This window comes from Petaurus breviceps, unplaced genomic scaffold (genome assembly GCF_028583685.1).
Source record: "Petaurus breviceps papuanus isolate PSGF00001 unplaced genomic scaffold, PetGlider_PUasm1.0 138, whole genome shotgun sequence".
NCBI classification, from domain to species: domain Eukaryota; kingdom Metazoa; phylum Chordata; class Mammalia; order Diprotodontia; family Petauridae; genus Petaurus; species Petaurus breviceps.
The window spans coordinates 15,878,077-15,904,033 of NW_027185694.1; the positions used below are offsets into that span (position 1 = coordinate 15,878,077).

The 25,957-nt window shown below is 38.7% G+C and overlaps 1 protein-coding gene and 1 long non-coding RNA gene across 8 annotated transcripts in view; both read right to left on the minus strand.

Moving 5' to 3' along the window:
• The window catches only part of ZDHHC4 (zinc finger DHHC-type palmitoyltransferase 4), a 46,184-nt gene extending 21,804 nt beyond the window's left edge, over positions 1 to 24,380 (minus strand). The window contains exons 1-3 of one of the 7 annotated variants that reach the window (XM_069106174.1): positions 23,380 to 24,216; positions 12,177 to 12,307; positions 7,496 to 7,569 (exon numbers count right to left, since the gene is read on the minus strand). In XM_069106174.1, coding sequence (XP_068962275.1) covers positions 7,496 to 7,569; positions 12,177 to 12,307; positions 23,380 to 23,386 — 212 coding nt within the window. In that variant the 5' untranslated portion in view covers positions 23,387 to 24,216. Of the gene's footprint in view, positions 1 to 7,495; positions 7,570 to 12,176; positions 12,308 to 23,030; positions 23,352 to 23,379 lie in introns of those variants that run through there. The other 6 variants (XM_069106190.1, XM_069106182.1, XM_069106211.1 and 3 more) reach the window with 6 other exon arrangements.
• Positions 20,628 to 23,032, minus strand: LOC138175705 (uncharacterized). Its single transcript, XR_011172070.1, has 2 exons — positions 22,391 to 23,032; positions 20,628 to 21,564 (listed from the first exon to the last, which is right to left on the minus strand). It is a non-coding gene; the product is annotated as an uncharacterized lncRNA (long non-coding RNA).
• Positions 24,381 to 25,957: the final 1,577 nt, after the last annotated feature.

Consider the following 25,957-nt stretch of genomic DNA (forward strand, 5'->3'; position numbering starts at 1 on the left):
CCTCCCTCCCTCCCTCCCTCCCTCCCTCCCTCCCTTCCAGGAGGCCTGCCCAACGTAATATAAATTTTGATGGCTGAAACCTCCCAAGATATCTTGGGGTTTATAGGCTACTTTTCTTTCTTAAGGACCATGACTTAAACACTTCTGCTCTCATTGACTAGCCAACAATAGATCCCAGGCCAACCCTTGCTTGGTCATTGTTTGGACCCAGATTGACTCAGAGACATTGTAAATAGCAATTGTTTCTGTTTTGGCCAAAAACCCTGAGAATCTTCTCCTCCCGGACTGATTTTTTTTTTCCTCTCTCTCTTTTTTTTTTTTTGGACTAGGTAAAAAAAGTCATTCTCTGGCTCTGTTTCTTACCTAGCCTTAATCACTGGTTGGGCATTGCCTCAAACTGAAACCCGTTAAAGACCTTAACTTAAAAAGGCCAAGGTCTCCCACTGTATCCAAGGACATCTCCAGTCTTCCTGGTCTGCATCTTACCACTGGGCCCAGATGGCTTTAGAGAAGTGAAGCTGGCGACTTCACATAGCCTTCCCTCACTTAAATAAAATTCACTTGGATATCACAGCATCGGCTCCCTGATGTCAGAGTCCTTTCTGAGGAAAAAAGGACCAACAATCTCACCTTCCATTTACTCTTTATTTATATAGATCTTTATCTTACTCATTGTAATGTGAGCTCCTAGAGAGCAGGGGCTGTTTTAGCTTTTTCTTTGTATCCTCTATGCTTAACAGGCTATCTAACATATCTAAAAATATATTGTTGGTTGACTATTAGCAAAGCTCCTCTCTTCCTGTATCTCTTTTCTCCAAACTATTTGGTTCCGGAATATTTCTTTCCACTAAAATTACTGCCCTTATGTTTATATAAATATGTTGATGTTCCTTCAAACACCTGACCTAGTTCCTAACAAGTCTTTCAAATTCATCATTAATAATTCTGAAAAAATCCTCTCTCTGACCATAACTTCCTATCATTCCATGTCTCCCTATGCTTTATCCCTTCTAAACCTATTCTACATCCTCACCATGACTTCTATCCTAAAGTACTCTCCCAAGCTACAACCCCTACTCTAAAAGCACTTTCCTCCCTTCGCAAGCTGGACCCAAACCTCTCTGAATAGAGCTAAAGGAAGTCACAAAACTGTGTTCCTTGGCCTATTGCAAATTTATGTTATCTAATCTCAAAAGGACCTACTAAGGTCACTACAGTAAGGCAATCCTTTTACTCCTCCCTAATTTATTCTCTATCACATTCCCTGCAGCAGCTGTTCTAAACTGTCTTCTCCCCCCTCAAACCTACACCAGCTCTTCCACTCATTCATTTAGCTAAGGACCTTGACCTCCCCACTTCCAAGTCAATTAACATCATCCAAGTCAATTAACAACCCCCCTTCTCCTCACCAAGGCTACCCTGATCATCATCCTACCCTTTTCCCTCTCCAGCAGATTTGCCCCGCAATCATCCCCCTTCCCCTCCAACTCTAGAAAACCATATCTCTCCCTATCTTACTAGTTCCTTTCCTAGTGTCTACAAAAATGACCAAGTCATCCCTGTCCTTCAAAAGCTCTTTACTTCTTACCATCTCCTTGAGTTAGCAGCCTCCATCTCTCTTCCCTGTCACAGCCAAACTCCTAGGGAATGCTGTCTGGACAACCACTTGGTGGGTGAGAGGATACAGTCAAGGACTTGGAGTCAGGAAGATCTGAGTTTGAATTCTGCCTCAAACACTTAGTAGCTGTGTGTGATCCTGGGTAAATCTCTTAATCTCACTCTGGCTCAGTTTCCTCACCTGTAAAAGGGGGATAATAAGAGCACTTACCTCACAGGATTATTGTGAGGATCAAATAAGATAACATGTCAAGTGCTTTGCACTCAAAGTGCTATACAAATGCTAGTTATTGTCAAAATACTATTAGGAGACATCCTGTTTTCCAGAGCTAAGGCCCAGCAAACAAGCTGTGCCCTGAGCTTGGCATAACAACAATCCTTTGTACTCACCTTCTGGAACTGATAGTCCCTGAGCTCTGGCAAGCACCAACAGGCCCAGATATGAGGCCCTACTTTTTGTCACTTGACAACCTTACTTCACCGTTGCTGTTGTGCCTCAAGGTTCAGTCACACTAAAGTGTGTCACCCCAGCATATGTCCTTGCTTGCAAGTCATTTCCCTCACTTTAAAATTAAACTTCTGTTTGATTCCTGACTCTCCTGTCTCTAGCCTGCTCTGTTCAACTCCTGCCACCCATAGGTTAGAGGCCAGTTCTGCCCAGTTGACAATAATTGGTGTCAGAAGTGTAACTGGACATGGAACTGGGTTATTGGACTTTCTAGTATCAGTGGGAATAGACTAGGTGCTACAGGACATTTATTTCTCCAGAGTCTGACCTCCCCCTCCCCCCCGTCCCCTTGCCCCACACCTCATCTGGTGAATCCTCTGTCCTTGTCCCTACTCCAATCTTCTAAGTTCCCACCTTTGTGAAGAAAACTCCAGGGCTTCTCCAATGACCCAGTTTGTCTGAGATCACTCTGGTAAAGATATCCTTTCTTAAACTACAAGCCTCTGTAAAGTTGAAACTGCACACTTCGGTAACCCATGCACCTCTGAATGGATTATAACTGAGCACTTAGTTAAAATTATTTGCCTGTTTGTATCTGTCTTGTCATCTTTTCTGGGTTTGTGTCTTTGTAAAATGTCTGTGTCATGTTTGTGTTGTGAGCTAGATTCTGTTACTTTGAAAGATTTAAAATGCAGCCAGTCAGAAAAATTTCTAAGGACTGTAACCAAAGAATTTAGAACACTGGGAAAGACTTTCATACTTGAAGAAAAAGTAGGACTAGGCTTTCCCCAGATATAGTTTATAAGAAAAGAGAAAAAGAAAAAATCTGCAAGACACTTATTTTTCTGTCATGTCAGCTTTGTCTATCTGGGAATTACAGAAATAAAGTCAAATAGTAAAAGTTTGTAAAACTGCTAAAAACACCTTAGTAGATTAAGGAGTTTTAAGATTAAGCAATTTAAGATTACAAGGGAGAACTCCTTAGAGTTTGGGTACCAGGAACTCATTCCCTTCTGAAATATCTTAGTAAGTTTGGGGGTACCAGTCTGTAGAATTTGTTTTAAGGAAAAATAAGGATTAAATTTTATAAAAGTTTTAAAAGTAAATGGCAAGATGAATAGTTTCACTGTTCTAGGGCAATGAAGGAAGGTAGCTAGTTTTAAAGTAATCCCAGTGAAAAAAGAAAAAAACTGGCAAACAAGTTGCACTTTATAGCAACCTCTTGTTAACCCTTCCTTGAATGATTGTTTAAAAAAAAAAAAAAGATCCTCTGTGATTCCCCCAGTTCAAAGACCCTCTCTCCCTCTCCCTGTTTATCCTCATCTCAAGATCAGATTTCTAAAGGTTCTGGGGGAAAAGATGCTGGGAAAATGTAGGGAAACTTGAATTATGTTTCAGTTGCAGAAATGTATTAGTTGTGTAATCTTAGGCAAGTTATCTTATCTGTTTTCCCCAGTTTCCTAATCTGTAAAAGGAAAAAAACCCACCTCTCAGGGTTGTTGTGCGATCAAAATAATACAATGAAAGTAAAGTGCATAAACACAGTGACTGGAATATACTAAGCATTACATTATTTCTTTAATTGAATGTAATCGTTCCATGCCTGATAACTCTAAAGTGTTTTTAAAATTCCAAATATAATAAGATCAATGATTTTTGTGATAATTATGGAATGCAATTGACTGTTACTTGATTCTGTTAAATAAGAATTGTTATTAAATATGAATTGGGCTTTTAAAAGGATGTGATAAAAACAGATATTTGAAAACTTAAATATTTAATGAGGTATATTTTGTTATAAAACAGATAACAATATATAATAGCAAATATTATATATTGGGGTGTGACATATGTTATGGAAGTAGAATTGATAAAACTTGACAACTGATTAGACATAGTGAGTAACAGTCAATTGCATTCCATAATTATCACAAAAAAAACAACCCACTTGTTTTCCAGAGCTATGCCCTGGCAAGCAAGCTGTACCCTGAGCTTGTCATAACAACACTCCTTTATGCTCACCTTCTGGAACTGATGGTCCCTGAGTTTGGGCAAGCACCAATAGGCCCAGACATAAAGTCCTGCTATGAACAGACTTTCACTGTTGCTGTTGTACCTCACTACTGTTGCTACACTATACTGTTTGACTAAAGCAGGCCCCCCCACTAGGGGTGGGGCCCTAACACATATCCTTGTTTACAAGTCTTCCTCACTTTGAAATTAAACTTCTATTGGATTCCTAACTCTCCTGTCTCTAACCTGCTCTGTTCAGCTCTGGTTATCCACAGGTTAGAGGCCAGTTGGGCCCAGATGACACTACTGTTGTACTCATTATTTCCACTTCCCCTATCCTTACTCACTTCTCAGTCCTTTGTAATGTGGCTTCTCTCACTTAATGGAATCTGCTCTCTTCTGGGCTCCAGGCCCCTATCACATTCTATCTGTTCAGTAATATTCTCCTGGATTTATTAGGGAAAGGGAACTAGAATTGTGATTTCAAAGGCATGGTGAACTCTTGTATGACAAAACTCACTCTATGAATGCATGTTAGCAACCTTTTCTGCAACTTGTCATTTTGGAGAGCTGCCTTAGGCACTGAGAGGTTAATCAACTTGCCCAGGATGACACAGTATGTGTCTAAGCCTGAACCTGTCCCAAGCACTTTCTGGCTTCAAGGCTAACCTCTCTATCTCAGATTCCACATGTCCAAAATACAATTCATTATCTTTTCACCTATACCTATCCCTCTAGCCATCCCTATTTTAGTTGGGGGCGCCACCATTCTCCTAATAACCCAGGTTTGTAAACTCAGTTTTCAGTGACTCTTCCCTCACTATGTCTAATCAGTTGTCAAGTTTTATCAATTCTACTTCCATAACATATGTCACACTTTCCCCCTTTTCTCCATTCATACTGCCATCGCCCTAGCTAAGGCTCTCATAATCTCTCATCTGGACTACTGTAATAATCTTTTAATTGTCTTGCCTGTTTCAAGCCTCTCCATTTAAGTATGTATGTATAAATGTGTGTGTGTATATATATACATATGCATATATAATATATACATGTACATATATACATAATTTTCAATTTTAACACCAAAAAAAGCATTTCTATACACACAGAACACAAAAGTAGATTTCTATATAACACCATGAATTTCTATTTCAAACTGTTTGCTTTTTAAATTATATAAATTCTTATGTTCAAAATTGTACCTTTTATCTGAGCTTCATTCAGAATCTCCTTCCATTCTCTTATGTGCATTTTAAAAAATGTTTCAATGGCCTTTTTTTATTGCTAACCTCCTCAACTCAAAACCAAAAGCAAGAAAAGAAAAAAGCCTCATAACAAATAAGCATATTAAAGCAAAATGAATCAACATTACCATAGCCACATACAAAATTTAGATCTCTGCAGCCTGTGGGTATCACCTGTCACCTGTCAGCAGGAGAGTAATATATTTTGTCAAGGTTGGTCATTGAATTGATTAGAGCTAAGTGTTTTAAAGTTATTTTTCTTTACAATGTTTATAATGTTGTATGATTATTTTCTAGTTCTATTCACTTCACTCTTTTCAGTTCATATTACCCAGTATTTTCTGAAACCATCTCTTTTGATCGTTTCTCATGGTACAATAATATTCCACTATGTTCACCCACCATAATTTGTTCTGACATCGTTCAACTGTCTAAGAGATAATCTAATGCATCCTGTTAGATTCCAGTTCTTTTCTTTTCTAATTTTTTCCCTTCTAAATTCCCTCCTTCAGACTCAAGGAGTTTGTTTTGTTTGTGACTATTCCCTCCTCGTATTATCTTACCTTTTAATTTCCCCTCTCGATCCCTGCTTGTTTTCCCCTCGGAGTTAGATCAATTTCTATACCTGTTTGTGCATTTGTTCACCCTTCTTTTATTCACTTGAGATAAGAGTGAGATTCACCTGATGCCCATCCCCTACCCTACCCTTTCTCCCAAGTCTATAGAACTCTTTTCATAGATCCCAATTAATGAGAAATAGTAAGTTCTACTCACCCTTCTTCCTCCTTTCTACACTGTTTTTTACCCTCCCTTCTTCTTTCCTTTCTTAAAGTCCTTAGAATAGAACCAACCCCTACTATTTCCTTCCCCTCCACCCCTAGTTCATCTGTTTTTCTCATCTGACTCCCCCAACACTCTCCTTAATGTTATGAAAGGGTATTTGCTTCTTCTCCCTCTATTAAAATATTAGCATTACATCATCATGCAGCCCCTTCCAATTACTCAAATTAATCTACTTTTCTAGGTTTCTCTTGACTCTGGTGTTTATATTTCAAAGCTCCTACTCAATTCTGGTCTTTTAAACAGATATGCTTCAAAGTCCTCTACTCAAGAAACTTTATCATCTTTCATAGTTCAACTTATGTGTCATCTGTTTTCTGTGAAAAAATATTCCCAAAAGGAAAAGGACCTATTTGTACAAAAATATTCATGGAAGCTTTTTTTTTTGTGGTGGCTAAGAATTAGAAATCAAAGGGATACCCATCAGTTGGGGAATAATTAAACAGGCTGTGGCATATGACTGTAATGGAATACTATCTTGCTATAAGAAATGACAAGCAGGATGATTTCAGAAAAACCTGGAAAGACTTACATGAACTGATGCAAAGTGAAGTGCACAGAACCAGGAGAACATTGTACACAGTAACAGCAATATCATTCAATGAAGAACTGTGAATGACTTAGCTATTCTCAGCAATATAATGATCCAAGACAATCTCAAAGGACTAATGATGATGCATACTATCCACCTCCAGAGAAAGAATTGATATTGTTCAAATACAGACTGAAGCATGTTATTTTTCAATTTCTTTCATTTTTTTCTTTTATTTGAGTCTTCTTGTACAAGATGACTAATATGAAAATGTCTTATATAACTGCACACGTATAAGTTACATCTGATTGTAAGGGGAGGGAGGGAAGAGAAAGGATTTGGAACTCAAAACTTTAAATAAAAATGTTAAAAATTTGAAGGTAAAAAAAAGAAAAATATTCCCTGACCCCCTCCAGTGGTTAATCCTCTTTCACACTTCAATATTCCTTGTGTGATACTTATTTATGTACATACTGTATCTCCTCATTAGAATGTAAGCTCCTTGAGGGCAGGGACTGGTTCATTTTTGTCTCTACGTCTCTAGCTCCTATCAGAGTGCTTAGCACATTGTAAAAATTTAAGAAATAAATTTGTTGAATTGTATTGAATTGTTCGTAACTCTTGGCTCTCTAAAAAACATAAAATAAATTGGTTGGCAACTTCTGAAAGTTCCAGCATCTAAGAGTAGTTCTTGATAAAAAAAAAAGTCTTTAAGCGACATTCCCAAAGCAAATGGAAAACAATAACTAATAAATGAAGCCAGGAAAAGTATAAGTAAAAGCTGTAATGACTAAATACCGTGTATGAAAGAGGTAATGAAATGCCCTTTGTGTAGTTCTTTGTAGCCACCCTGGCATAAAACGTGAAAATACCTGAAACACAAATAAAAGAAAAATAATAAATGATGGTTCAAATAGCACAAGGTTTATAAAGCATTTTACATGTTAATCTCACTTAATCTTTGTACCAACCCAGTTTATCCTCATTTCACAGATAATTCCTCTATGCCACAGTTTCCCTAAGTAACTTGACCAGTCACATAGCTAGTACATTTGGGAAGTGGTATTTGAAACCAGATCTTTCTAATTCCCAAGTTCAACATTCTATCTACCCCAAAGCCTCTAAAAATAACCCCAGATTTTGTCTTCTCAAGTGAATGAAATTTTTACATAAGAGAGCTTCTCATTGGTGGATTCTCTTATTTACAGCTTGGAATAAAGCGTCCCACTTTCATCTCTCTTTGTAGCTATGAATTTTTGTTTTTATAGTATTTTGGAGGAACAAATCCACTTATAAAGGTGAAAAGCGAGTGTGCTACATGCTATAAATAATGCTGATGAAATTCAACAAACATTTACCAAGAATCTCTGTGGGCGAACTGTTTTTCTTTTGTTTTGTTGAGGAAGTAGTATTTGGCTGGGCAGTCCCAGCAGCTGGACAGATGCTCTAATCAGAATCTCCCTTTAGACTGCTTCACCACACAGCACTCAGGTGGCAAGGTTACCACCATCTGTAGCCCTTTCCTACCTCACCTCTTCTCAGGACTTACTCCCCGGCCCCAGCTGTTGGGAAGGCTCCATGGCAGGCCCAGCCCTCCCAAAAAGCAATTTACCATCAATTAAAAACCACTACAGAGGCATGAGAAGTGAAGGAATAAGAAGCAAGAGAGAGCCTCTGAAAGAAGCACATGTAGAAAAATGTCTTCTAAATGGTCACAAGAAGTCCAACACAATGAAAATTGAAGCTGAGTTTAAAAAAAGACAGAAGGCTTATATATCATTAACATGATGAACTTCAGAACAATTATTAAAGTTCTCTGGTTCAATGTTTAGGATCTGAAAACATCTGGACCCTTCCAGTTTTCTTCCATACCACTATTAAGAGTAAGTCAGAGACTGAAAAAGTTTGTGATACAACTAGTGGATCTGGTAAGACTTCCTGGAGGAATCAGAATCTGAATTGAGCCTTAAAGAAAGCTAGGGATTCCAGAAAGCAAAGGTGGAGAGCCAGTGGGTTGTGAGCCATGTAGAATGGTTTGCACAAAGATAGAGAAACAGGAGATAGAAAGTTAAATGAAAAGCATGTAGATTAGTTTGGTGGAAAGCTAGAATGTATAAAAGGAAGAAAGGTGGAACTATGTCTAGATTACCTCTCCAGACAGGCTAGAGACAAACTGTGAAGTTTTAAAAACTTCAAACTGGAGAGCTTGCATTTTGTCTTAGAGGCATTAGGAAGTCACAGAAGATTCTTGAGTAGGACAGCAAAATGGTCAGACCCATACTATAGGTAGGTATGTTTGGCTACTGAGCAGGAGGGAGGCTTGAGGCAGGGAGACCAGTTAGGAAATTATTGTAGGTGAGGTGAGAGGTGATTGAGAGTCTAAAGGGTTGGCTGTATGAGTGAAAGGAAGAGGATGTATATGAGAATGTTGGGGAAGTAGAAAAAGTGAGGCCCACAGGGGTCAAGTGACTTCCCAGGGTCAGTCAGCTAGTAAGTTTGCAGAGGAATATTTCAAACCTAACTTTCACTGTCTGAAATCAAAATAACTTCCATTATACCATGTTGCCTCTGTTTAGTTCCCTTCTGCAAGAATATGACTCAACTCTGCATCATGTAAGGATTTCCAGAGAAAAGAAATCAAGAGAAAGACAGATTCTGTTACCGGCCCTCATCTCCATCTATTGAAAACAAAGGTATAGGGGTGGCTAGGTGGAGCAATGGATAGAGCACTGGCCCTGGAGTCAGGAGGATCTGAGTTCAAATCCACCTCAGAAGCTTAATACTTACCAGCCGTGTGACCTTGGGCAAGTCACTTGACCCCAACTGCCTGCCTTCCCCCTCAAAAAAAAAAAAAACCCACACCAAAAAACAAAGGTATATCAAGGTTCTTTTTATTCATCAGTGATAGCTGATGAACTCCTTTTTAGCCTCCCTGATCAGTATTTTATCTTTTAAGACCCACATATTGTTTTTGTTCATCTTTTTTATGAAAAGCTTCCTTACTGTGTTCTATTCTAAGCTGTATCTACTTTTGTCTTTCCAAAGGGATCTCTTATTTCTATCTGAGTTTCTAAAAGCAACTTCACTGAATTTCTTCTACACGTGTTTGCCACTTTGGGGCATGACTTTCCCTACTTCTTTTCCATTTTCAACTTACTGGTTCCTGTCAGTTGATCCTTCCAGAATTTGAAGCTATTACTGTAGACTCATCCAAGTAACAACTTGTTACAGAAGAGAACATAAAACAAATAAGCAAACTAGTAAAACAAAACAAAAACTGAGATAAAAGAAATTGTCCTCCTTAAAGTCATTTAAGCTGTGGCTCATTTGGGAGTTGAGGTACTGAGAGAGTAGGTACAGTACACATATGCTCAACAGTTCTTCAAGTACTTAACTAGTTGTCAAATGAATGATAGGAATACATTTCTTAATTTAGTCAAGTAGAAATCAAACAGCCTGGCTGGAATTTTTATTGCAGTAAGTTTTACTGCAGGTTTCCTATGGCTTTCTACTATACCAGGGGAAATAGCACTTTCTTCCTACATACTTGGTGGAAGATAAATATTCTACCACTGAATTATTCATAACTTCTCCCATCTAGCCACACCTGATGCTGCCATATTTCTGATGTGCTGTATGCTATGTCCTGGTTATGGAGGCAGCTAGGGGGCTCAGTGGAGAGAGCACTGCACATGAAATCACTGAATTCAAATCTGGCCTCAGACGTTTACTAGTTGTGTGACCCTGGGCAAGTCACTTAACCTCTTATCCATCTCAGTTTCCCCAACTGTAAAATGGGAATAATAATAGCATTTATCTCCTAGGGGTGCTATAGGATCAAATGAGATAATTATAAAGCACTTAGTACAATGCCTTGTAAATAGCAGGTAGTTAATAAATGCTTGTTCCCTTCCCCTTACAGAGCATCATAAACCCTACAGCCTAGCTAGTTTATTTGGTTAAGCATGGTGTTGATGATTTATGGATTGAAACCTTTGTTTTAGTTTTACATGAATAAAAACTGTTTTGGTTGCAAACTATACCCTTACTCCAGGCACTGTTTTAATAGTCAATGGGTCATAATTGTGCAGGGAGGACCAAATACAAACCTACCATCACAAATGATAATAAGAAACCTGAACTGCATAAGAGATATGTTTGGTAACACTATGAAAAATATTGTTTATCCGCACTGCTACTGTGAAGTGAAATGCATCATGGCATTAAAAAAAAGAAAAGCACAATCCTAAAAAGTCTCCATTTTGCTCATGTAGAGGTCTTAACATGTGGGAAGATGTGACATTACATGTAAACAGTTCACAATGCATATCCTATTAATGTCACGTTGACATTATCTTTGATAAAAGGTACAGCATTTATTCCAAAACTGTGTTTGAAAATGTTTTAACTGTGCCTCCTAAATTAAATTAAGATTCTTTCTCCTCTGCAGGTCTTGGTGAATACTAAGGCCATACCAGATATGCCCAATTCTACTCTTTTTTTTTTCTAGGCTTGGTTCAAGGGCATGGAACAAAATAGAGAGCATAGAGATCTGGGTTTTATTTCTCAATTAAACAATGATATACTAAATGACCATTTTACAAGTTACTCAATCAGTTAAGTCAGGAGTTATAAATACATCCTTTCCCTAACATAAGGAAGTTTCATAGATTTTCTGGGATTTTCTCCAAGATTTAAATAAATGTATAATCCAGCCTGGATATCAGTTTAGGCTTGACAAGTCATAGGTAACAAGAATCCAGGGTGAATTTCTGTTGGCAGCAAGTTTAATTTTTTTTTCACTACTTGAGCAGAGGGAACCTTTTGGGATTCACTCTTTGTCCTACTCTCATACTGTTTCATGCGTTGAACTGAGTGTATATATACACATATGTATTATACACACGCAGAAACATATATATACATACACACATATGTAATTTGACTATTGAAAAGACTTATTCTGAGAAGCAATGTTAGAGGACATCTGGAAAAACTGACTGAAGACAAAGTCAGGGGATTCTAATACTACTTCCTTAAGTTTATGAGATTCTGGTTTTCTTTTTAGAGGAAGACATTCAATTATATTAAAGTAATGGAAAAATAAGTATCATTATATGGTATTTTAGTCTATAATTAACTTTATAGAATACATATATTCCACATATTGACATGTATGAAATAGTAGAAATAGAATCTCTTTAGCCTTTGGGAAAAACTGGTGAGTTCAGGAGCAATTATTTAATAAACTCATTCGTCTCGGGGCAGCTAGGTGGCGAAGTGAGTAGAGCACCAGCCCTGGAGTCAGGAGGAACTGAGTTCAAATCTGGCCTCAGACACTTAACACGAAAACTAGCTGTGTGACCTTGGGCAAGTCAATTAACCCCAATTGCCCTCCAAAAAGCAAAGAAAAAACAAAACAACAACAAAAAGAAAATATATTTCTCCCCATAATAAAAATCTATGTTTGATCTATTACCTGTGATCCATCTGTCAGGATTTCTCCTGCCAAGATATGGGTCCTTTTGGAATATATGCAGAGCAGCAAAACACTAGTCAGAACACAGACCAAGTAAACCAGGAAAAGAACTAAAAAATCCATCTTGAGTGCTACAACAAAATAAAGAAAAGTGTCAGTATATCTTCCTGAAGTATATACCAACTTTCTGCATGCTGAGACACAAGAAACTCAAATTATTCCTCATAACTATATTTCTTTAGCATGGATCTTTTTTTATTTTGTTTTTGTGGATATAGTCTTCACATTACTGAGCACCTGAATTCTCCTTCTAGTCACCCCAAAGAAACTTTGAAACCTATGTGAAGCATATATAACCTGTATCAAATTGCTCATGGCATTTCCGTGCAAGATGGAGAGATGTATACTAGCCAACAGAATTAGGTGTAGTCTAAATTGGTTGAATGTTAAGACTCAAAGAGTAGTCATTAATGGATAAGAGTCCCTTTTCAAGATCTCTAGTGGAATGACCCAGGGACCTGTAGTTAGCTTGGTGCTATTTAACATCTTTATCAATGACTTAAAGGCTCAGATAGAATGTTTACTGGATTTAGAGATAATTTCCTTAGTTATTTGAGCTCCTGTTTCAAATAACTTTGTATTTATTTTGCATATGTAACATTTTTAATCGGTGGTTATGTTGTATCCCTTCAGTAAAATGTAAGCTCCTTGAAGGCTGCCACTGTCTCACTTTTCTATTTGCACCTCCAGGGTCTAGCACAGTGATTTGAACATAAAGACATTTAATTCATGTTGTTGACTAAAAATATCTAACACACTGGATGACAAAGTAGAGATTCAAAAAAAAATCACAACAGGTTTAGAACATTAGGCCAAATCTGGTTAAGATGAAACTGAATAAGGATAATAAAGTCTTTCACTTGAAATACTTTTTAAAAATCAACTTAACAAGTCTTAAATTTAGGATGTATGGCTAGAGAGAAGTTTGTCTGAAAAAAAAACTGAAGGTGATTAGTGTTACTGGTATATGGCAGTCAGAAAAGTAAATGTCATCTCAGACTAAAATAAATCAGGCACAGAATCAATCAACAAGTATTTACTAAGTACCTACTAGAGGCTACACTGCATAGTTGCTGTGGTACAAATACAAAAGTGTTCATGGAGTTTACATTCAAGCAAGGAGATACATCACAATTAGGGGAATGATAGAGAAAAAATTTTTGGTCTAAGTAGTTACAGGTGTGTGTGAAGTCACAGGGCAGGAGATTTGTTAGGACCTTCCTAGCAATGTACTGTAGTACTGATCTGATTTTTTCTAGAGAAATAGTTAGGAAGTAAGGGTTTAGAAGGGTGGGGGATTATAGGGGGGGTGGCAAGATATTCTCACTGATAGGCCCTGGTGTTCTTGTGGATGGCAGACTGGGATGTGCCAGATATAGAGGGTTGGGGTCAATTTTCACTCACCCAGCAATCATCACAGCTCAGCTCCCAACCAAAGTTCCAAAGCTAAGTTGATTCATTCTTCCTAGGTAAAGGGGGTGGGGGTGAGGGACAGATCTCTGGCAGTCCCAATCTGATTGAAGAGAGAAGTCAAGATGCCTAGCTGGGTAGGCCCTGGTGGATGGCTACATGAAATGTGAAATTCTGTCTGGGGTCAACTACAGAATCAGAGAATGAGGAAGTTATAGACCCACTGGATTCTGCCCTGGTAAGATCACATTTGGAGCATCATAATTACTTGTAGGTGCTACACTTTATGGGACATTGATAAAGTGGAGAATATCCAAAGAAGGGTAACCAAAGTGGCAAGGAGTTTCTGGCTCATGCCATTAGGACTGGTTGAAGGTACTGAAAATGCTGAGCATGAAGACTTTGGAGAGCTATGATAGCTCTCTTCTATACTGTAAGGGCTGTCACGTGGAAAAGGGGTTCAAATTTTTTCTGCTTGGTCTCAGAAGGCAGAAGGGTGGAAATCTCAGACACAAACTGACACTTTTACATCATCTGAAGAAAAAATAGCTAATAATTATAGCTATCCCAAAATGAAATGGTCTGATTCAGGGAAAAAAAAGTTCCCCCTCACTGATGATCTTCAAAGACTGGACAATCATTCCTCAGATATGTTGTAGAGGGGATTCCTTTTCAGGAGATATTCATTAGATTGTGAACTCTTTAGGGGTAGGAATGTCTTTTGCCTCTTTTTGTATCCCCAGTGCTTAGCACAGTGCCTGGCACACAGTAGGCATAATGAAGTGTACTGAATAGTATAAGTTAAGACTTGAGCCACTGATGTCCCTTCCTACTCTGAAATTTTTTAATTTGTAAACAAAGGGGATCTCCCAGTAAAAGATCAACAGAGTCAGAGTAGTAAGATAGAACTACTAGATTCCAAGAGAACCTAGAAGCCTTTCCCCTTACTAAGCCCCACCTAGTGTAGTATTATAAATTACTCTTATAATATAGGCCCCTGGGAGAAACAGTGGCACCCATGAGGAGAAAAGGAACTACTGTGATTCTATGAGTTTGGTGAAAATGCTTTCCTCTTGCTGAGGATTCACTTAAGGTAAAACTGTAACACAAAAAAATTGTATAAATCCCTGGGTAAGGGTAAGTCCAGTAGAGAGGGGTCTCTATGTAGCCCTTTACCCTGTCAAAAACAAGCCAAAAATAACCAATTTTATTCTAATGACACACTCATAGATTAGAGATCTCTAAATAATCGTGGCATCCTCCAAAGATAGGAAAAGATCTTACTACTAAATTCTGAATTGAATGTTTATTTACCTCAATTTAATCTGCAACCCAAGATGAGTTTAGATTACCTACTCTTTTTTTTTTTTGATTCATACCTTTGATTTCATTCTTGTGGAGAAATTCCTTGCATTGATAAAGGTCAGCTATGACTTTCAGTCTTATAAAGCAGTCAGGAGCATTAAGAGGCAAAGACAAAATGACTTCCTTGTGGTCACACAGCTAGTATGTATCAGAAACAGAACTTGAACTCTGACTCCAAAGTCAATTACCTATCCACTATGTAACACTGTTTCTCATATACATAGGTTATATATACAAGGTGGGGTGGCCAGGTAGCACCGCAAGTAGGAGAACCAGCCCCAGTGTCGGGATGACCTGGGATCGAATCCGGGCTCAGACACTTAGCACCACACCCAGAAATAACTGGCTGTGTAACCTTGAGCAAGTTATTTAACCCCAATTGCTTTTAAATAAATAAATATACAAGGTTACAAATATATAATATACCTATGTACAAGATTATAAATAGGTGTGAAACAAAAGTCTCTCCTATTCCCCAGAAGTTGATGACTAATGTGTGATTATTGAACAGGTACTTACATGAAAAAAGACTAGGTAATGTGGTAAAACAAACCCAATAAAATAAATACATGGGGAATGGAAAGCTAATAGAAAGATAACACAAGGAAGAAAAGTATATAATAAGAATGGAAAATCATTCATAATCACCTAGAACGCCTATTAGGAGGTATGGGAGGTAGTCAGCTGCATGACAGGGATTCAGGGAAATAAGCTCTGTCCTATGTTAGAACAGTGCCATGACATAGCAGAAAAGGTGCTATACTGTAGAAATCTATGTTCAAATCCCATTTAGCAGCTGTTGCAATGAGCATGGGCAAGTCACAAACTCTGAGACTGGTTTCTTCAAATATAAAATGGATCTAAGAAACATCTGAGAACTCTTGTGAGAAAACTGGTATAAAGATCAAATAAAAGCGTACAATAAGGTGCTTAGCAAACATGAAAGAACTACATACAGGTCAACACTGAGGCAGCACTGGACTTCGAACCACAAGAAACCTACACTTGAATCCCATCTGACACTCACCAGCTGATCTCTCTGAATCTCAAGTCCCTCAATAGGAAAACTAGAATATTGTAGTGCTTACTTACCCCCAGAGAGCTGGTGAATCAAGTGAGCTAAGGCAGATAAAGAAGTTTTAAATCCTTCAACTATTATCATAAAATATCACCTGTATTTCAGGAATCTCTTTTAACACAAGTAAAAACTCAATCCCACAATCTTGCCATAAGGAAAGCTCTTTGTAAGCTTCAAAGTACTAAAAGTATTTTTGATATTCTTTACCCACAAATTCTATTAGCCAGTCTAGTCTCTAAATCAGTCATGAGAATTCTCACATTCTATACCTGCTAGCAGAAATGCCTTTCCTCAGCACTTCTGACCATTCTCCAAGAACCAGGTCAAATCATACCTTTGTGACTTCTTCCTGGACCAACTCATCAGCCTCTTCCTTTTCTGATCTACTGTAGCATTTGCTGTCATGTCTGATCTCCTTAACTAGTAAGTTCCTTGGGGGTGGAGACTGTATCTTAAACCTCCTTGTATTCTAAATAGCACCTAGCAGGGTGCTCAATTTTTATTAAGTAGGAGCCCAATGCCAAATGACTGTAATTAAACATTCACAAAGAATACATCACCAAAGCAAATTAATACAGTGGGAAGAATGCTGTATCTGAAGACAAATATAATATGTAGATTTCCACATGTAGATACAGAGATAGATATCCTAACCTTGGTTAAGATCTTAGTCTTGATACTTATTAGGTATATGACCTGAGCAAGTGGCTTTATGTCTCTGAAGCTTTATCTATAAAGAATTATATAATCTCCTTATCAACCTTATCAGTGGTCATATAAGGAGAATATTTTGTAAGATGTAAACACACTGCAAATACAAGCTGCCAATCTATCAGATATTCTTTCAAAAAATAAGTTTTAGTATAGTTAAGAAAATTTAAGGGAATTCGTGAAAGTAGAGAGGGTATATAAGGAAAAACAAATCTTACTTGAAAATTCTGCTTGGGGATAGCCCTGTAACTTCAACTTGCAAAAGTATAATCAAATTATTTTCTTCAGTTGTAGTTGTAATTATTTTTTAAGTTAAGCAATTCAGAAGTTGGTAATGGATATTAAGCAAAACTGGCATTAAATAAAATGAAATAAGTAAGCTCATTAGGTAGACCCAAGATTGGTAGAAATGATCAGATTCAGGTATACTCCACTTAAAGAAAGTGAACATTTGGAAGTTGGAAAAATTACAAGATCGTTAAAAATGTCAAACAATCAATAAGCATTTATTAAGTACTTACTATGTGTCAGATAGAGCCAAGCTTTGCACTAAGGCCCTCTGACTCCAGATCCAGTGTTCTTTCCACTGAATCATGCTTGTCTCTGATATGTTCAAGTGCTTGGTTCACGTAGAATCTAAGATTTGGAAGGGACCTTGGAAGCCATATAGACCAACTCATAAGAACATCCTTCACAATAATCTCTGTATAACTGACCCAATAAGGCCCAATAATAAAAAAAATAAATATTTTGTTTGTTTTTCCTATTATGTCACACAGAATTGTGCTGATCCACATTCTCTGTAACAAACTGGCTCACATTTTCAAGATACCTGGATGGGGCTCTAGATTTTGTGTGTTGACTGGGAAGCAAATCAAAAGTGGTAGGTCAACATGGGGATACAACCTATGAAACTGATGCTCAGTAACTCAGTACTCTTGAGTTATGTTTTGGGGATTAGGACTGACCATTTTCAATGCTGTAGTCCAAGTTTCTGTCATAAACAGAAAAGAGAAGAAAAACTTAAGGGCTCAGACTGGACATGGCTAGGGAGTTAAGATTTATTTCACTTTGTGGATGGAAGTATCCTATCCTTTAGCTGAGGTTTGAAATAAACAAATGGAAGACAGGTATACTATTTCATATGTGGGAGACAGCATAGCCTCATAAGCAGGCTAGTCTTAACACAGTTTTTCACATTTGCTGGGGTCCTGTGCCTCTAACCCTCTCAAATGTGTAGTTGGGTTAACGGTACAAACTAGGAGACACAAGTAAAAGAACATGATGAGCATATATGATATATCAAAGAGCAAAAGAGGCAAACACAAGGAAGGAGCTTTGCATAGGTCAGACCACAAATGCAACAGTATAACTAGTTCTGGGTGCCACATTTTGGGAGGAACACTAGAGAGCATTCAAAAGCAACCAAAATAGTGAGATGCCTAGAGAACATGCTATGTTAGCCTTGTGACTAAGACCCCCTTCTCCCACCTTTTCTGTCTTTTACTACTCATAGTTCAGTTAAATCTACTTTAAGGAAATGCCTTCTATGTATGCAGCACCATGCTAGGCATCTGAAATACAAAGAGGTATAAAACATTAGTTTCCCAGCTGGGAGAGACTTCTTAAAGAGCTATGGAAATGGAAAAGATACAAAAATGTAAATAATACACAGACAAGTATGTAAGATAATGTCTAAAAACAACTTTATTGAATTCTATTATTTCCCTACTTTTTCTTTATTTTCTAATGGTTTTTTTTTTTTAAGTTAATCTGGGGACCTAAACACTATTTATAACGTTTCAATAGAAACAACTCTAACTTAACCCAGTTACACATAAAGCCATTATATGCTGGAAGTTTCCTCTATTACCTATTATGTGGCATTTCTAAGGATTTACTAATTTGCTCTGTTATAAATTATTCCTTAAAAGAAAGCCATTATAAGAATAAAAGGCAGAAAATAGGTGTAGGCTATGTTTTAACATTTATGATTTCCATACAGCACAGTTATCATTTAATATTTATAAATAATTTGTCTAAAAAGAGCTTTTACTTTCACAGGTACTCTATCATAACCATATTCAAAGATAGTTTTCAAAGTAACTTCTTCAGGTTTTAAGTCACATTAACACCATATTCCAAAAACAACACACAAAAGCTCCTGGAAAAAATCTGTCCCTACCACTGTCCAAACTGAGATTTTCTGTACTTTGTTTTCTGGGCTTGATACAAATTTACTGTTTTATATCAATCAGCATGAAAATATGGAATCTGGTTTAAGATGTTGAAATACTGAAGCATTTAGGAAGACACTGTCTATAAGAATTTCTGTCCTGGGCTCTCTTCTCTTTTCCCTCTATACTTCACTTGGTGATCTTATTAGCTCCCAAGGGCTCAATTAGCATCTTTATGCTGATAATTCTGCTGATAATCTTCTACCCTGCCCCAACCTCTCTGCTGATCTCCAGTCTTGAATTTACAACTGCCTTTCAGACATCTTGAATTGGATGTCCTATTATAGACATCTTATACTCAGTAAGTCCAAAACAGAATTCATTATCTTCCAAAAAAAAGAATTATTTTTCCCCCTAAATCCTTCATCCCCACACTCCCACCTTCTGTACTACTATAGAAAGCAACCTTCTTCTCCCAAATCCTCAGGCTCATAACCTAGGAACCATCCTGACTCTTAACTACCTCCCACTCCCCCATATCCAATCTGTTCCAAGACCTATTTATTTCAACTTTGCCACTTATCTCTTAAATTCTCCCCCTTCTCTCCTACAACACTACCAACACTAATGAAGATCCTCATTGTCTCACTCTTGGATTATTTCAGTAGAATGCTGGTTGGCCTCAAGTCTCTCTCCATTCAAATCCATCCTCCATTCAACCACTTTAGTGATTTTCCCAAAGCACAAGTCCAACTTTGTCACACCCCTACTCAATAAACTCTAGCGACTCCCTGTCACCTCCAAGATCAAATAAAAATGCTCTGTCATTCAAAGACAGTCATAACCTAGTCCCCTTCTATCCTTCCAGTCTTCTATGCCTTCTCCCATCGAGTACCATGTGATCCACTGGACTCAATCTCTGCAGCATAAGAATTTTTTTAGCTATTTCCCACTCCCAGAACATTCTCCCTCCTCAACTCTGCCTGCTGACTTCTGTGGCTTCCTTTAAATCCTTGAAATTCCATCTTTTACACAAAGCTTTTCCCAAACCCTCTTAATTCTAGTGCCTAACCTCAAATATTTCCTATTTATCCTGTACATAGCTTGTTTTGTCTATCTTTAATTGCATGTTGTCTCTTCTATTAGATTGTAATTGAGGGCAGGGACTGTCTTTTGCCTCTTTTTGTATCCCTAGAGCTTAGTTTATTCCCTTAGCACCTGGAATATAGTAGGCACTTAATAAACATTTCTTGATTGACATCTGGTTCTTAATTTTGAGAGTCAATGTGACATATAGGATAGAATGGTGTTGTGGGAGTCAGGACATGGTCAAGTTCTACCTCTGATATACAGTGGCTGTGTAACCCTAGGATAATCACTTAATCTCTTGGAGCCCTAGACAACTCTCTCAAACTTTAAGCTGCAGAGACGCCAGCCTGCATTGGTAAAAGGATTTTTTCCCCTTCTATGAGTTCTTGATATCAAAGATCCAGTCTCTATCTTTTACTCTTGGGTCAGTTTTTTTTTTTTTTGGGGGGGGAGAGGGGGAAGATGCTAAATTTTATAGGATTAAGAGCTTAAAATTGTAATTATATAATGTGATTCTTTCCACTACACTGCCACAAAAAAAAGTTGGCATGCACATATCACTTTCAGGTTTACCAAACACTTTAAAATATATTTTCTCATTTAATCTTCCCAATAGTCCTACAAAGAGGTAAGCAGATATTTCATATACTGATTTTATAAATCATGGAACTGAGGCTCAGGAAGGAAATTCAAGGGCCTCCCTGCAAGGCCCAATCAACAACTTCAGCAAGGGCTCTTTTATCTGTATCTGCAAAAAAAACAAAACAAAACCATCATTACCAGCACCCTTAGGTACAGAAGTAGTATTTAGAGTTGCATTTATTTTCCAAGGCCTTTGGCAAAGCAAAACTTACTTTGGTAATTAACCCTTATGGAGATGAGTAACTGATTTTTATCTGGGAAAGCAGCTCATTCAAGGAAAACATGAGGATTTTATTGAAATGGCACACTCCAAAGGGTCTCTAATAACATCAGCAAATATTTATTTTCAATTAGCAGACTACAAAAAATGGCACCACTGCTATCCTCACATCATTTCTGACCTGCTCTCTAGGGTTCTTATTTAGCCTCAAGTGCCCCAAACTTACAAAGGCTGCTTTTGGATAGTTCAATTTGAAAGTTCATAGAAAAAGAAAGAGATCGAGTCTTAGGGACCATTAAGGAAGTAAGAATAGGGGCGGCTAGTGGCACAGTAAATAGAGCACTGGCCCTGGAGTCAGGAGGGCCTCAGTCCAAATCTGGCCTCAGCCACTTGACACACTTACTAGCCCTGTAACCTTGGGCAAGTCATTTAACCCCAATTGCCCTGCCCTCTCCCTTCCAAAAAAACAAAAAGAAAAAGAAAGAAAGAATAGTAATGCTTTCCATGGGGGGTTGTCTCAGATGTCATTTCTAGGCTCTTTAATGGTATAAAATCAGACCACCTTTAAGGGAAATTGGAGGGCCCAGTCAGTAAGGGCTTTCCTAAGAGCAGGATGGGATAGCTAAATTTTCTTAACTTCAGAATAGAGATTCTTTTGAAAAAAGCTTTTAATCGAAAAAAAAAAAAAACCCACAGAAGCAGTGGGATGAGAACAGACTTGTTTAGCTGGAATGTAATTAAAGGGAAAAGAGTATCATGAGATAAGGCCAGAAAGTTGTTAAGAGTTAGGCTGTTGTGTTTCTTTTGCTTGGAAAGCCTCTGAAGCTTTTGACTAGAGGACGACTATACCACAACAGCATGTGAACAGTATGGATTTGTCATCAAAGAAAAGCGTTTTGCACAGCTGTCAGCATCAAGAATACATCAGAGAGTGGATAGAGAAATTAGAGTTAGGAGGTTACTTCAGTAATCCAGGCAAAAATAAATGAATGAATGAAGGAATGTGCTGGTTAAATGGACATGGAGGATAATTGGTTACTAGGATACAAAGAGACTTGATGTTAGTTAACATAGGTGATAATTACTGTATTGCTGATTCTGGCTCCAACCTTTATTTGTTTTTACCTGGATTACTGAAATAACCTTCTAACTCTAATTCCTGCATCCACTCTCTGATGTATTCTTGATGCTGACAGCTGTGCAAAAGGCTTTTCTTTGCTGACAAATCCATACTGTTCTGGTATAGTCATCTTCTAGTCAAAAACTTCAGAGGCTTTCCACCGCTTGCAAAAGAAACTCAACAGCCTAACTCTAACTTAACTTTCTGGCCTTATCTCATGATAGTCTTTTCCCTTTAATTACGTTCCAGCCAAACAAGTCTATTCTCATCCCACTGCTTGTGTTTTTTTTCTGCAGTTACAAGTTTTTTTCCCAAAAGAATCTCTATTCTGAAGTTAAATACGAAATAAATAGAGCATTTCTGTATACATAGTATAAACAGAAAAAGGATCGCATATGTAACTGCATATCTCTATTATGTGAACAACTTGCTTTTTTATTTAAAAACTTCTTTTACAACTATCAAGCATTTATTTTCTTTCCCATCCAATTCCTCCCTCCACTGGCAGAGGGAAAACAAAACTAAACCCTTCTAACAAATACAGCGTAGGACAGATCCAAAGAAGCGTCTCATTCAGTCCATCACCTCTCTGTCTGGAAGCAGGCACTTGCTTTTCCTTTTAAATACACTTAGCAACCTGTAGCTTTCAAAGCTGTCCCGGGCTTCTTGCTTGAGCCTGCTCCCATCCTGGTACCTTTACTCCAGCAGCCCGAGGCCCCGCACCCACAGCTTTCACTCCCCCGACCACCCCTCCTCCCTAGAGGATTGGCTCCTGTGCCACCCGCTGCAGCAGCTGCAACCTGGACCCTCGTCGGGCCCTTCCTGCTCGGTCTCTCCTTCCCTCCACGCCCAGGGCCCCTGGCTAGTTCCTCGCCTCGGAAGCCTTGCGCGGCCCTTCCGTCCTCCACTGGACCGCCCTGGGTCTGTCTCTGTCTCCGACTCCCCCTCGGCACCCCCGGTCCCAGGCTGGCGCACACAGTACCTGACTCGGAGGAGACGCTTGAGAAAAAGTTTGCGGAACTGAATTACGTCAGAAAATAAGCGGGGCTTTCAGTCACGGCTCCGTCAGGGTCTGGGGGGAGACCTTGAGGGAGACAAATGAGGGCGGTTACGGGGCCGCTGGAGGGGCCGACGCGCCGGGTGACTGAGGTACCGGAGGCCAGCAGTCATCACTCTGACGAACTTGGCAGACATCGAGCGCCCGGGCGATTATGGGGGCGGGGTGGGACAAAAGCTCGCCGACCAATACGCGGCTAGTCTGGGGCTCCCGCGCGAGTTAGGAATCCGACTGGAGAAAAATCTAACAAAGCGCGTGACCTCGGCTCGCTTACCGCACATGCGTTGGCAGGTCAGAGTCTACTTCCTTGAAAGCACAATAATATAGCGTGGGAGGCGGGTACATATGGACCATGCCCGGGCTCTAGAGACTGACGCAGGGAGCAGGCCAGCAGAGGAGGGAATCAGGTAGGAATAGGTCTTACGTGGAGCCCGCACGGACCCGTAGAAAGGCTCCCCTTAGCTGGACCTTCACAGGCACTTCCGGGTTGGTCTGCAGTCCTCCGACTGGAAACCGTGTCACCGATTCAGGGGAAGCCAATCGATGGTCGAAAGGATCCGTTGTTGAGCATCTTGAGGCTATCTAGGGACCGCCGAGTACAGTGCTTGAGGATCGACGTGATTTCCTCCTCTGCATCTCACGCCTCTTTCTTTTGGAAATCTGGAGGACGAGGTAGTTTTACTGAACCTCATTTTCCTCATCTAAAAGATGGAGATCCCAAATGCATACACGACCTATAACATTTTATAAAGTCTTAAAGGCCTACATAAATGCTAACGTTTATTATCGCCTTAGTAACAGCACTTCATAAAAAGGGAAATGCAATTTAGCCGAAGCATGCATGCTTCTACTGCTTGTCTCAGCCTGGGATGACCTAGTGGTCCTGAGAAGCTTGGAATCAGATTCTCAGTGCATTAGATGGTAGGGATCATTTGGTTTAACCCCTCAATTTTACAGGTAAGGAAATCGAGGCCCAAAGCACATGCAGTGTCACAAGATTAGTAGAGCTGGAATTAGAATCAATTAAAATTAATTAAATATTTTTGCAAGCAGTGGAAATAAAATTAAATAAAATAAATGTATATTTATATATATATTTTATAAATATATACATATATAAAAATTAAAATGAAATAAATTAATAAAATTAAAATTAATTTAAAAAACAAGATTAATCTTGTTCAGTTATTTTCAGTCAAATCCCACTCTTTGTGGCCCCATTTGGAGTTTTCTTGGCAAAGATACTGGAGTGGTTTGCCATTTCCTTCTCCATCTTATTTTATAGATGAGGAAACTGAGACAAATAGGATTAAGTGGCTTGCCCAGGGTTACACAGCTACTAAACATCTGAGGCCAGATTTGAACTCAAGAAGAGGAGACCCAGCACTCTATCCACCATACCACCTAGAAGCGCCAAAATTGAGTGCTGTTTCTAGACCCCAAGTCTTAGGGTTTTATTCTGTCTTAACTAACTGTAACATCAGAGATGAAATGGTATCACAAATCAGCCTTGACCTTTAGGTTACATCATTTAAGCATTTATTAAATTCCAACTCTGTGCAAATACTAGAGGTGCAAAGAAAAAAAATGAAAACAGCTCCTGCCCTTAAAGAGTTTATATTCTACCAGGAAACAACACAGACCAGGGATGGAGAACCTTTGGCCTTGAGGCTACTAGACCTCTTCTAGGTCCTGAAGTGCAGCCCTTTGACTGAATCTAAACTTCACAGAACAAAACCCCTTAATAAAATGATTTGTTTTGTAAAACTTGGACTCAGTCACATGGCTGCACCCAAGCACCTAGAAGGCCACACAGCCTTGAGACTGCAGGTTTCCCACCCCTGAACCAGAGACACTAAGTAAATACAAAACATCAGGCTAGAGAGAACCCCGTGATTTCATTGTGTAAGCCAATGCCTTCTCTGCAATTTACAGTCATAGAAGTTGCCTAGAACACTGAGGAGGTCAAGTGATTTGCTCAGGGCCTGCAAGAAGTAGGCATCAGAAGCAGAGTGTCTATCTCACAAGCCAGTTGGCTATCCTATACTAGGTGCTCCATCTCACAAAATAGAAAACATATACAAAGTAAATTCAAAGTAATTTGGGTGTTGGGGGAAAGTACCCTTATAATAAGAGATCAGGAAAGACCTTTAAGGGGTAAAACTTGGAATGACTCAATGGATTCTAAAAGAAGTGAGAAGGGCAAGTATGGGCAACAACCTCCATGCAAAGGCACAGAAGTAGATGTTTGGAGGAACAGAAGGTAGGCTAGTTTCACTAGAACCTAAAGTGTAATGTATAGTACTTTAAGGTTTGCAAAGTACTTTACATGTAACTCACAACTCTGTAAAGTAGATAATCTCAAATTTACAAAGAGGGAAATCGAGGCTGGGTGAGATTAAATCATGCCTAGAGTCACACAGTTATTATGTATCCAAGTGGAATTTGAACTTAAGTCTTTCTGACTCTTAAGTCCAATTCTCTGCCTCAAAGTGGTAAGAAATGTAAAGGAACTAATCCTAACCTTCCCCTGCCCCCACCCACCAACCATAGAGGCAGACCTAACACAGCCTGGTGTATTAGGTTTAATGTTGAAATGAAGCACTCACAACTCAACAGTTAAGAGGAGGTTTATTCTGCTCTACCCAGCAATGATGCTTAGTAGTTCTGATCATAGTCCCTTTGATCTCCATACAAAAACTCATCTGGTCATCAGGGCAGGATATAGCCACTGTTGTGGTCTTCAAACTTAGACCAAGTCAGAGTTATGCCCAACTTCAATGAATGGGACTTTTTATGCCCTTAGAGGACTAGAAAACCATGTCAGATGAGGCAGGGGCCAATTAAGTCCT